The sequence below is a fragment of the Phaenicophaeus curvirostris genome, chromosome 5 (assembly GCF_032191515.1).
Source record: "Phaenicophaeus curvirostris isolate KB17595 chromosome 5, BPBGC_Pcur_1.0, whole genome shotgun sequence".
NCBI lineage: Eukaryota > Metazoa > Chordata > Aves > Cuculiformes > Cuculidae > Phaenicophaeus > Phaenicophaeus curvirostris.
Window position 1 is genome coordinate 52,385,791 of NC_091396.1, and position 12,305 is coordinate 52,398,095.

The 12,305-nt window shown below is 42.4% G+C and overlaps 1 protein-coding gene across 1 annotated transcript in view; it reads right to left on the minus strand.

Moving 5' to 3' along the window:
* Nucleotides 1–12,305, minus strand: part of ITPK1 (inositol-tetrakisphosphate 1-kinase) — a 155,902-nt gene that overhangs the window by 20,835 nt on the left and 122,762 nt on the right. The window contains exon 6 of the mRNA XM_069858745.1: nt 811–909. Coding sequence (XP_069714846.1) covers nt 811–909 — 99 coding nt within the window. The remainder of the gene's footprint in view (nt 1–810; nt 910–12,305) is intronic.

The window sequence follows — 12,305 nt, forward strand, 5'->3', positions numbered from 1 at the left end:
AGGAAAAGGGGGACAAAGCCATGCAGTGGGGTTTAAATTACTGCTTCACTATTGAGCTTCAGGAGACCTGCCTCATTTGGGAGAGTGATGGCAGGGAGGGCAAAACATGCTTTTTCCACACAACTTTACCTATGAACCTTACAAATGAAGCAAGCACCAAGGGAACAAACACCAACTAACCAGTTCCGCTCACTTAATACTGCAAGGAATCAAATAAAGGAATGAATTAAAGCACAAGCTCCAGAAAGAAACTTGCTACAAAGCACAAACAATTCATAGCAACTGTTTAAGGCTGTGGGACCTTGGAACCTGCTACTTGATGATCCGGTGGGTCTTTTCCAACCTGGCGATTCTATGATTCTATGGTAATTTTTACACTCTTCTGCCCTCTAAGATTATATTTGCAGCTTGAACCAGGGAAAAGGAGGGGGTGTGTGAAAAAAAGAGAGCACTCAGCAGGGCAGTGATTTTCTCAAGAAAAATAATGAACACAGCTGGCAGGAGAAACTTTCTGCACAGGTTCAGGGCAACAGGCTAACTTTGTTAGAACTATTAGCATTTCCCAGGAATGTGTGTTTACGATAGCGAGGTGTTTAAACTAAGGAACATCAATAAAAAGCAAAGTAAAAGCTTATAGGGAGAGGTTTTGTTCCGCAGACTGCTTCAGAGCCTTTGTTTCAGAAAAGCTTTAAATTCCCTGACACCTTGGCAATGAAACCCCCATTCCTACAGTGTTGGCTATGTCTTGGGGGGTGCATGTGTAATATTCAGAACCTACTAGAAGCTCCAAGGAAAAGCCCATATACATACTGAATGGGAATGCCAGTCCATTCTTCTCTATAAGCTGCAAGGTATCTTCTCCACAGGCACTTGTCAGCTCCATAAAGGGTGGTGAACAGATCCTCTCATCTGCAAGACAAAAAAAAGACTCAAATGGAGATGAGGGGTTTAGCTTCTCAGCTGCATCATTACCAGCTCTCTCCATACTAACTCCTTGCTAGTTGCTTTTTCTTTAGCAGCTGATATTAAAGCACAGGGAAGATTATCAATCAGGCCTGAACTTGGGTTTCTGGGAACATTTCCGAAGATGAAAGGCCCAATTTTCAGATATCTAAATGGAAATATAAAGCCTATATTTACACAGTTAGGAGGTAAAACCAACTGCCTGCTTAGGAGTACGTAGCTGCACAATACTTAGCCAGTGAGGAGAAAAGCAACCAGGATCTCAGCTCTTAACATTACGCCTTCAAGCATAATTTTCTAAAGCATTTTACAAAAAATCTAAATGGTCAGCAAGTGTGGCTAGAGCAGGCAGTCTCACAAAGCCATCATTACTGCAAGTGGAAAATTCCAGTGTGGATTTACTTCAGCTAAGATGCCAGCAATGAAATACGTCCCACTGTCCATTGGGACCTCTCTGCCATGAAAGAAGCGCTCATTTGTCTGGGAAAGACAGTCAGAGCACTGCTGAGATACTGTGACACCTTAGCAAGACTGCTTAGTGGACTTCAATTAAAGCAAAAAAATGCAGGAACCATGGTAAAATTTAACAGAGCAGGTCTACTCCAGGGCATTTCTCCTGATACGTGCTTATTCACATGGAGTTGCAGAAGGCTGGAGTAAAAAAACCAACCCTCTTAGTGACTCAGTAAGTTGAATTGCTCTAGGAGTCACATCCTTTTCACTGTAGGAGAACTTTGATTCCTCTAGGAATGCAGCAGGAAAGGAGATACGCACCACAGGACTCAAAATACTTCACCATAAATCTCCACTGCTCAAGAGGGCTGGGTTGCAATTTCAAGTCCAAAGAGAACCTGGGCTTCAGCTATGGTTCTGGGACAGGTTCAGCAGGCCCAGAGGCTTTCAGACAAAAACTGTGCACACACTGACAAAGTAAACCAAGAACCTTTTACTTGCCCAAGTAAAAGCAACTATCCAACTTAACTCATCAGTGAGCACAGTCTTAAACGTTCTGCCTCCATGGAGTTTTAGCTGCGGCCAGGTCAACTGTGGAGTCACAACTGAGTTATAAATCGTTAGCTGCACAGTACTGAACTGTAATTCAGGACAGGTCTGCCAAAACTCACTTCTAAGACTTATTTCAAGAGCAACAGCATTACATCTTCCTCAAAGAAGCAACTGGAGATCAGCACAAATGATGAGAACAATTGCGTCTGGCAAACTGAAGTCAAAGGTTTGTATCAGCCAGCAACTTGTCTTGAAAATAAGCAAAATGTGACTGTTATTATATCCACATCTATCCCACAGAGCAGAGAATCCAAACAGGTGGAGGCTATCCTGTGCAGATGCTGCAGAAACTGAAAAGTATACGTAAACTAAAACCCCACCAAAATTAACTATATATTCTGAGAGAGACATGCATCCAGAAACTACTGTTTAAAGCATAGTTTAGATTAATATATTGTCCCTCACACAAATGAGAAAATTGAATCGCTGAAAGTAACAGAGAGGCAAAACTATTTATATTTTGGTATATATCTCAATACATCCAAGAATATCTGAGAACTCCGGCCATTAGCAATACTGTTATTACAAGAAGTTTTCTGCAAAAAGAAAAGACTATTTTCATACATTCTAAAAGGAGCAGAAAGATTGATGCTTTGAGGTCAACCTCTACAAAGCTAAACAAAATATCCCAGACTTCAAAGCTTACAGTTTGCTGCTATGAAAATAGAAAGCAGCATCCAAAAGTGACAGGTACTGTAATATTTACAAGCTTTTGCCAGAGCTAAAGTTCCTTACTTGGATGAATTTAAGGAATCAGATTTAGTTTACAGATACTTGGGAGCAACTTTGGCTTGGCAGCTCTTCCACCCATATGCTTGAGCTCACAAATAACTTTGCCTTCAGAGTGCAGATGCAGAGCGATGTATGGTTCCATCTCACTTCCCTCTGTTTCTCTCCCATGCAAACAGGAATGGGAGACAGGGAGGATTCAGCATTCCTACTGATTATGTGACACTTGCATGGGGAAATGAAGGAAAGGGCAGACAGTAACTTCTTTGACTTTGTACTTACAAAAGACCACCTGGATCAACAAAAAGTAACAGAGAAGACTCTTAGCATCCCAAAGTGCTCCTGCTGACCTTGCACAACACTGGCATTTTCTCCACCAAGAAAGGTATTCTAGCTTACTGCAGCCCCTAAAACAGACCCTTAATTCACAACCAGAACTGAGGGCAAACAAACCCTTGCTCAACACAAGATTTCAGTATGGTCTACAGCTAGAAAGCTGCTGCCCTGTGTTTAATTGCACACGCTGCAATTCTCAAAGTAGCTGTAGGGTTAAAAAAATCCCTCCAGCTACTCAATCATCCTCTCTTCCTTCCCAGGGTGGCAAACACATGATGAAACTTTCTCTCAACACCAAGCTCCTGTTATCAGAGTGACAGCAGTCTCAGCACACCTCTTCTGCCCCGAGGTCCAGGACAGACCAAATTCAATGGTTGAGGGTAAGCCTCAATACCGGATTACATTAGCATAGAACAACACCATACATCCACAAAGTGCAACCAACACCCAGTGGTGCATTTAACCCTCCCCTCTCCTCCTGCCATGCTAAGCTGCTTTAGCAGGATCTTACTGAGCTGTGCTCAGGTGCTGGACCCTTGGCCATCATCATTGTTTCTTCATAAAGCAGTAGTGACCAGTCACCAGGGGAAACCCTTGGTAAAAAGGACAACAATAAATATAAAACCAAATAAATATAACAACCCAGAGGTGAGAATGGGAGGCATGCCTCTGGCCCCACCTCTGATGCTTCGTATTGACAATACAGCCTTACCCCCCCAGTTTAAAACCAAACAATATTCTCATTTGCATCACAAAGCCCTAGTTTGGATGAAGTACTTCTAAAACAGCAGTTTGAGAACTACTAGAATACGAGGCCACAGTCACAACATGATTCCCATGGAGCTGGATTAGCTCTGCAGTGCTAGCAGAAGTGACTGTATTGCATCAGGACACAGAGCTGATAGAACCCAGAACCCATACAAGAAGCCAATGCTGTCGCTTTTCTCCCATTGGTACTCAGCTCTGAGCTGAGCACTGGGATGGTGCTAACTGGAAGAGACTTCTACAACAGCAAGTTTGGAAAAGGCTCTGTCTCATCTTCCATTCCTGGCTATGGATAAGTACCCTTAGTTCCCAAGAGATTATTACAAATTCAACTTCTATGCCTTCCACTTTGGATCTGAAACTAAAACTCAGGCAATTTCTCCCTCCCCTTGGGTACATACATTGAATCACATGATAAACAGTTAATTTTAACTATTAACCCTATCTTCATGCAGCCTTTACTGAATCGAAGATATCAGCTGGAAAAATCTCTCCACAAGTCAAAGGATGTTGTGATATAAGATGCTGTACATTTTTATAGGGCACACTTCTTTCTTTTTCTAAGCACCTGGTAGTCTCTCAGAGACTTGCCTTTGAAAAACAGTCAAGACTCCAGGTGGATCATGTCATGTCCAGAACTGCCAATGACAATAAAGAAAGACTCTTCAGATTAGTAGAGGGTTCAGACAAATACCAAAAGTATCTGCAGCACTTTTGTTGTCAGAAACAACATATCATAATTATATTTAAAAATTAAAATGTCATCACTGTGTTCCTCCCCCATCTTTGTTCTCATTTTTATTGTATTCCTTGGCACAAACTCTGTGGTGTCTGCTTTTTATATTTTTCTTCAAGATTATCTGATCCTGTAGGGAGCACCTTCTCACTTCTTAGTCACTTTCTGCATTTTATTTCTCATCCCCATCCCCATTTCTTCTCTATGCCAGTCTTTTTTTTCAACTGTCATTTCTATTCTTCCACTGCTACCTGCACTTTATACCTCCCTCACTTCTGAATGGAGATCACAGCTGGGATCATGTTCATTAAACACAGGGAAGGCATTTGCAGTGGGACCTCTGAAGACATAAGGGAAGCTGGTACTAAGAGGTTGTGGAAGACAGGCAGCGATCGCATCGCTCCGCACAGCATCAGAGCTCTCAGCTCTGGCAAGTCCTGCTCTGGGATGAGCTTTGTCAGAGCATTGCTCCATCCCCCGTGGAGCAACAACATTATTATGAAGGTGGAAAACGACTGATATAGGCCAGTTTACTGGATGGGCAACACATGTAATCAACGAGAGAGATGTGAAAGAGTACTCAAACCAGGATGTTGGTGCCAAGCAGTGGATTATTCCGGATGAAGTTCAACAATAGTGATAGGAGCAATGGAATGTGAAGATGGGGAAGATATAAATTAAATACTGTCTGGGGAAAACCGTTTTCTGGCAGTGAGAACTGGTGGAAATATTTATGCTCGGGACTTGCTTTAGGAAGAGACATTGAGCAATGATCCTCTACCCAGGGCTCGCACGCCACTGGTGGCCTGCAGACAGACTGCCAGTTACAGCACACCCAAACCCCCTAAAAGGAAGAAGGCATAAGAAACCCAGCACTGAACACACGTTCCCATTCAGTAGGTAGGCAAAACAGGTAGAGGTAAAAAGAAGGTAGTACATGGTTGTTGTCAGTTGAACCAAATATTACATGCTAGTAAATGGAAACTGTGACAGGGCTGTACAAAACCATCCCTGGATGGTTTTCGATGAGGGTAGATGGTCCTTGCACTATAAGTAGTACTGACACAGAGGACAGCTGTGAATCATTGTAGGGGGAAAAAAAAGCCATTAGAACAGAAGAACTATAGAATACTTTACTATTCACATTTCTTTAGTCCCTATGATTTTGGAGAGGTAAGACAACAAATAATAAATTGCATATCATAGAATCATAGAACAACCAGGTTGGAAGAGACCCACCGGATCATCAAGTCCAACCATTCCTATCAAACACTAAACCATTCCCCTTAGCACCTCGTCCACCCGTGCCTTAAACACCTCCAGGCAAGGTGAATCAACTATCTCCCAGGGCAGCCTGTTCCAGTGCCCAATGACCCTTTCTGTGAAGAATTTTTTCCTAATGTCCAGCCTAAATCTCCCCTGGCGGAGCTTGAGGCCATTCCCTCTTGTCCTGTCCCCTGTCACCTGGGAGAAGAGGCCAGCACCCTCCTCTCTACAACCACCTTTCAGGTAGTTGTAGAGAGCAATGAGGTCTCCCCTCAGCCTCCTCTTCTCCAGGCTAAACAACCCCAGCTCCCTCAGCCGTTCCTCATAAGGCCTGTTCTCCAGCCTTCTCTGCATTCATAGATCAACAAACTGTATGTCCTTGTCTTCAGAAGAGGAGTTTAAAAAGAGAGTTCACAGTCATCTGTGAGGACAGCTCAAAAACTGTGGCTAGAAAGGAAAACCATGAGGAAGCCACTGGCTATTAAAGTTCAGATTGACAGTCTCATGTGTCTCCCCACCTGGTAACTCACTATTCTTCATTTCTTAATCTAGGGATTAGGAAGCAGAGCAGACAGGCTGAAGAACAAGTAATTATTCCCAGCACCACCAACCTCTTGCCACAAGACCATGATGCAATCACCAAATATGTTCTGTCTCTGAGTTCTCCTTTGCAAAGTGTGGAGAAGGCTTCATCTCCCCTTAGTAAGGGAGGCTTTACAGAGCTGGTTTAAGGAGTTTCAGGAAAAAGATTTTTCAATGCTACTGGAGTCATTACAATAGTTAAACAAACTACCTGTTTGAAGCTTCACTCTGAGCATCAGGAAACAAAATCCTGAGAATGCTATTGAAAAAAACATAAACCAAAAGGTGTTTCCTCAAGAATATCCTACTTTCTGACCACACTCAGTACTGTCTTTTTAGCAGCATCTTCTCTGTTTACACATAGGAGGCAAGAGGAGCACCAAATGAGGGACATGCTGAAGATACAGGAAAGGTAAAACAAGACAGTACAGACAATTTCTGAAACAGGTGGTGGAACGATGTGGTTTGTCAAAGGAGCACAAGAGGCCTGGAGTCCCCTGGGTATCCAACAAACCTGGTCCAAAGCACATGAGTGTGTGATCCCCTAACTCTGCTTAGCAATTACAAATGAAGCACAACTTGTGTCTGAGTTGCTCCCTGTGGCTGGAAAGGCTGCCAGGATTATTTCTGAAGAAACAGGGTGCACGATGCAGATTGCACAATGCTCTGCACTGAGAAGTGACAAAGTTGTTCCTTAAAAGTGCTGGTTTCTGCTGTAAACACCCTTAAGATAAGGAGAAAAACATCCGTGTCGAAATCAGGACTGGCTCTCAGGTCAGTCATCATCCAGTGCTCACGGAGCCAATGTTAAGGTTTAAACCATCTGAAAGGTTTACAACAGATCGTATCAAACTCTAAACTTCCTACTTTGTTGAGAAAAAGCACACTTTAATAGAATAGTTGGCTCTGTGATTTGAAAACGCTTAAGCCTCTTTAAAAATAAATACATTTTCAGTAAACTGAGTTTCACTGCAGCTTACACCAGCTTGCACTGCTGCACTCTGCTCCTGGGGGGATCCAGCAGATGCACAGCCAGGGCAACGTCTAATACAGTACGGAGAGGAAACTGAACTCCCAGCTCACTCCTGTTTCCTAAGTTCATTTTCAACCAAAAAAACAACCAACCACACAGAGAAGCTGGCAGGTTCTTCTTTTAGCATGCCACTGAACCTTATCTTGAAGGCATCTTAATTTAAATCACCACATAACTGGAGTTTTCTGCCCTTCAGAATCCCTTTAATCACTACAAACTTACCACAGCTTTAGACTGTCACTTCTACTAAGGTCAAAAGTTGGTACGTCAAGGAGTCAGCCAACCTAAGCCAACCCACAATTTCACAGCAGCCCAGTCTCAATCACCTGGAAGACGCCCTTCCTCTAGTGGATAATTTTTCAGTTGAAGCTTCATAACCCCACAACCTTATTCATTAAAAATACTTTACAGAGTGGTCAATCAGATTTATTCTACTACTTGTAAGCTCTATTAACAATACTCTCAAGTTGTCTTTCCTTCCCCTCAGACATGTGTTTGCATGAGGAATATTGGCAGAACAGATTTAGTTCAAATGTACATTGATCTATACTCACCACTGAACAAGCAACCTGTAACCAATACCCAGGAGTTTGCATCTTACTTTTAAATCAGTGGGGAGAAAATTCCAGTACTCATGACAGAGCAGCTGTATTTGGGGAGCATTTGGCAGCAAATTCCAAAGACACAAGAGAGCAGAGCAGACTTAGCTTTGAGGGTACAATTTTAACCTTACCCAAGCTTGACATACAAGGAATTGTGTACTGAATATCCATGGTCAATCTGCGGAGTTACTGTCTTTAATTTTAATAAAGTAGTGATTTTGAAGCATCCGGGCAGTGAGTGAGGAAATCCCACAACTGAACAGAAATAAAAAACTATTGAAGCGTTCTCAGGAACTCACCATTCTCATGCAATTTAGAAGGGCTAATAATGAGGTTTGAACATGAAGAATTCAGCTTAGACTGGAGAAAAATGAAAAAGAGGTAAAGTGGAAATAAAGGTAAAATAAAGCCAACTTAGCTATGGTCTGTACACGACCCTCCTTTCGCTTTTAGATATAGACTTTCACCTTATACCTACCTTCCCTAGTGAGCAGGATGCTCCTTTCAGATTCTCAAGAAGGGAATTCACCTGATCTCTTGGATGCTCAGGCTGAAAGAGGCAGGTTTTGCAAACAAGAAATTCAACTTACTTGTGGTGATGGAGCCTCACAGGTACCTAGCAGTAGAGGAGTACAGTTACAGACATACCTTCAGTTAAACCAGACCCATGGTGAAAAATGTTCATTGACACAGCCCAATAGAACAAGCTCACAACAATATAACAAGAGGTAAAAAGATTACCTCATTCAGGAGACAGAGAAAAAGCTGGGAGATGTGTGTTCATCATCAAATAGCCTCATTTTTCAGTAGGTAAGAGCAGTTACCCACCACCTTGCAAATGCAAGGAACAGGAAGCTTTGAAATTTATACACAAAACTTAAGGTCTATTTCCTGTAGTTTGACAGGATTATTCAAGAGACCGGTGCAATCAATGCCTGGGTACCCGGTTTGATGCTGGGCAGGTCAAGCAACAAGCAGCAGCCAGAAGCCTCTTAGTCCCTGAAGACCTCAATGCTTCAACGTACCAAGTCCAGCGCTTGACCTCCTCCGCTAACACTTTTCAGGAGGGAGATGGCAATAAAAAGGCAGCAGAAGGAAGGACAACTCCACCAGAACAGTCCCTGGTTGGCATGTCAGCACACATGGGAGCACTAGGAGCCTGGCAACCTGTGACAACAGCTCCCTAAGTGTGGCTGTGAGCTCCCAGAAGCCACGTGCAAATGGACAACCATGACAGAATAGGGGATTCACTGCACCTAACTCCAGCCTGTCTGGAGCTGTCTGTGTACCGGCATAGTCAGTGCAAATGGGCACGTTTAGACAGTAATTTAACTTATACTTCTGGGCATACATATCTCTGCCCACTGACTAGAGAGAAACATAGACTCCCAGTACTGAATATAAATGCAACTTCAAGTTAGATAGTGTCAGATGCAATGAATTGCCCTTTGCTGCCAGGCAACTACCTTCACAAGAACTGTTACTCCAAAACAATCTTCTTGTTTACCTGAAATGTGCATTCCTGTCTTGCAGGGAACAATGCTGACCTGAATAGTCCGAATGCGCAAAGAAATACATATCATTTTCTGGCTTCAATTACTACACTTCCTCCTAATTCACAAACCTGCTACCATCTCCTGTCAAAGCAGTATGACAGCAAAGGTGGAGGAGATGTCCACATGTAGAAATACCCTGAAAGAAAGCTCAGGCAGGAGTGCTTGCAGCCGATTACCTCAGTTTATATCTACAAGCACAGTTCAGGACAAATGGTCTTCTGAATCATGTTCTCCACTTTGGCAAAGATTAGGTCCGAAATAAACTTAGTATAATTTTACTTGTTTAAAAGGGAGTGCAAATATTACCCTGGTCCACCTGATTGCATGTGTGCCTCTGGTTTCATCTCAGGCTCCTCAGCACAGGCTCTTTGAATCTTTTGCTTCTAACAACATATTAGCCCTGGATTACACCTCCTGCCCTTGCGTAACTGATTAGTATGGCCTCATGCAGTGAAGGTAATCTTTTTCCTATGTATCTCATTGTACCATATTGGTCTGGAGGAGTTGTACCGGCCTCTGCACTTAGTTCCCATCTGTTGATATAAGGATCAAATGTACTGAGGTACCCTTTTATTTTTAATTGGTTTATCCATTTAAGACAGCTATCTCTGTGACGCCCAAACCCAAATATTTAGGCTTCAAGATGCATGGGAGGCACTTTCTAGAAAAGCTAAAATAGTCTAAAAAGTGCTATGTTTTCTACATATAATAGCAACTTCTTCAGTTATTTTTCTTTATCCTTTCCCTTTTATGAATACAGCAAAACATTCACTGTCTAGGCCTTCTCATTCTCGGTGTCCTCTACTTAAAGGGCTGCCCTCAGGTCTTCTCACACTTTGCTGGTTGTCCCTTTTGTCCAGCCTAGAGTCTCACCTGCTTTTCTAACCAATGACTCGGCCCTGTTGCCATCCCTAACCTTCCCATTCCCACCTACACTGCTATCTTGCCAAAAGCTTTCTCAAGGATAAAGTCCTTCTGTGATGTTTCTGAAATCAGGTCCTTCCTCAAGCTCTCTGCCAAAACTCAAGCTTATAAAATCACCTTTTCCTTTCCCTGTGTGGCTTGATCCTTTTTACATATCTCTTCATTAATCTATCTAACAAACTGAAAGTTGTAAAGAAACGTCTTACATTCACTAGTCTTATAGTTAAGCATATAAGCAAAAGCCAAGTAATACCTCACGAGGTCAGGAGGAAGAAGCCTCAAGTATCATGATGGAATCAAAAAAACCCAGAGCTACAGTACAGCCGCAAATTGGACCATTAAGACAATGGTGCTGAGTGGGTGCCGGGAGCTGCTTAGGAAGCCCTTTGACCTGGTCAACTGTCTACATTTCCCCAAACATCCTGCATCTACACCAAGAAGTACAGAGGATGCAGACTCCTAGAAGGTCAGATTGTATCGTATCTACCCCTTAGCTACTCAACACAAAGCAGGCTGGGAGACCTGTGAGTTTGTACTGAAATAACAAGGGTTTCCCCTTTCACAACAGCCAGTGACAGGACCCATGGCAGTGACTGAGAGATGGGCGCTCTGGAAGATGCCTTGAGCAACACAGACACATTTAGAAAACACCACCATACCCAGCAGCTCAGAGCATCTGATCAATGAAGAGAAAAGTTTCCCTTTTGTTCACTGTCGATTCTATTTTCACCAGACCCTTTCCCAAGGAAAAGGAACATCTTATGTCTTCAGGAAATACACTTCTTTGAGAAGTAAATAGCTGCAAAGACTTAGAGTACTTCATTTGCACCTGCTGACTATCTTCCAACCCACGTTCTGGCAGTCAACAATGCTGCAAAGGTGTGTTGAAATCCTATGATGTACATACGGTATGTCCTGCACAAAAGAATTTAAAAGTTACCAACAGGATAAGTAAAATCACAGGCTAAACTCTCTTCTTAATTACACTGTAATCAAAGAAGCATTAAAGACTACCCAGTCAGAATAATGCTAGGTTCATACCATACCAGTTGTTGGATCTGAACAATACTGTGTAGGTGGATTAGAAAATTAAGGAAAAAGCTAAATTCTTGGCTAATTTTCAAGAAGAGAAACATTGCTAAGCTCAACAAGCTAGACAGCTCTCAGCATGACCCATCATGGTTTGTATAAAACATATTTGATTTAGTGGATGTGCTATTTCCTTTTTGCCTAATCTATTTAAAGATCTTTTTCCAGGCTTCAGGAATCTGAGTACTCATTTTCTTTTTGACAGACAGAAAATGTTGTTACAAAGTCAGGGCAACAGAAGACATTCAGTGACATAGCATTTCCAAAATGAGGAACGTATCCATAGATCTGGGAAATCTAAATACTTAAAGGGCAGTTAGTTAGTGGATTTCTGAGACATACGGTCATGTCTTTAAGTCAAAACATCACAAAACTGCTTCCTGGTAGATGAAAATAATTAGTTTGTATTTGCAACAATTAAAGAAAACACCCCAGAGTAAATTCTAAGACTAAACTTTTCAACCAACTAAATGTAGGTGAAAAAAATGTTCATAGAAAATGTGGGCTTCTGACACTGATTGACATTTCATTTATACAAACTCTTTTATATACACAAAGGTTCACGTGCATCGAAAACTCTTCCAGCATCCCGGGACCATCCAATGGAGCTGCCATTTTACTGCCAGGGAAGCTGAAGCAGACCCTCAGTGAAGCGACAA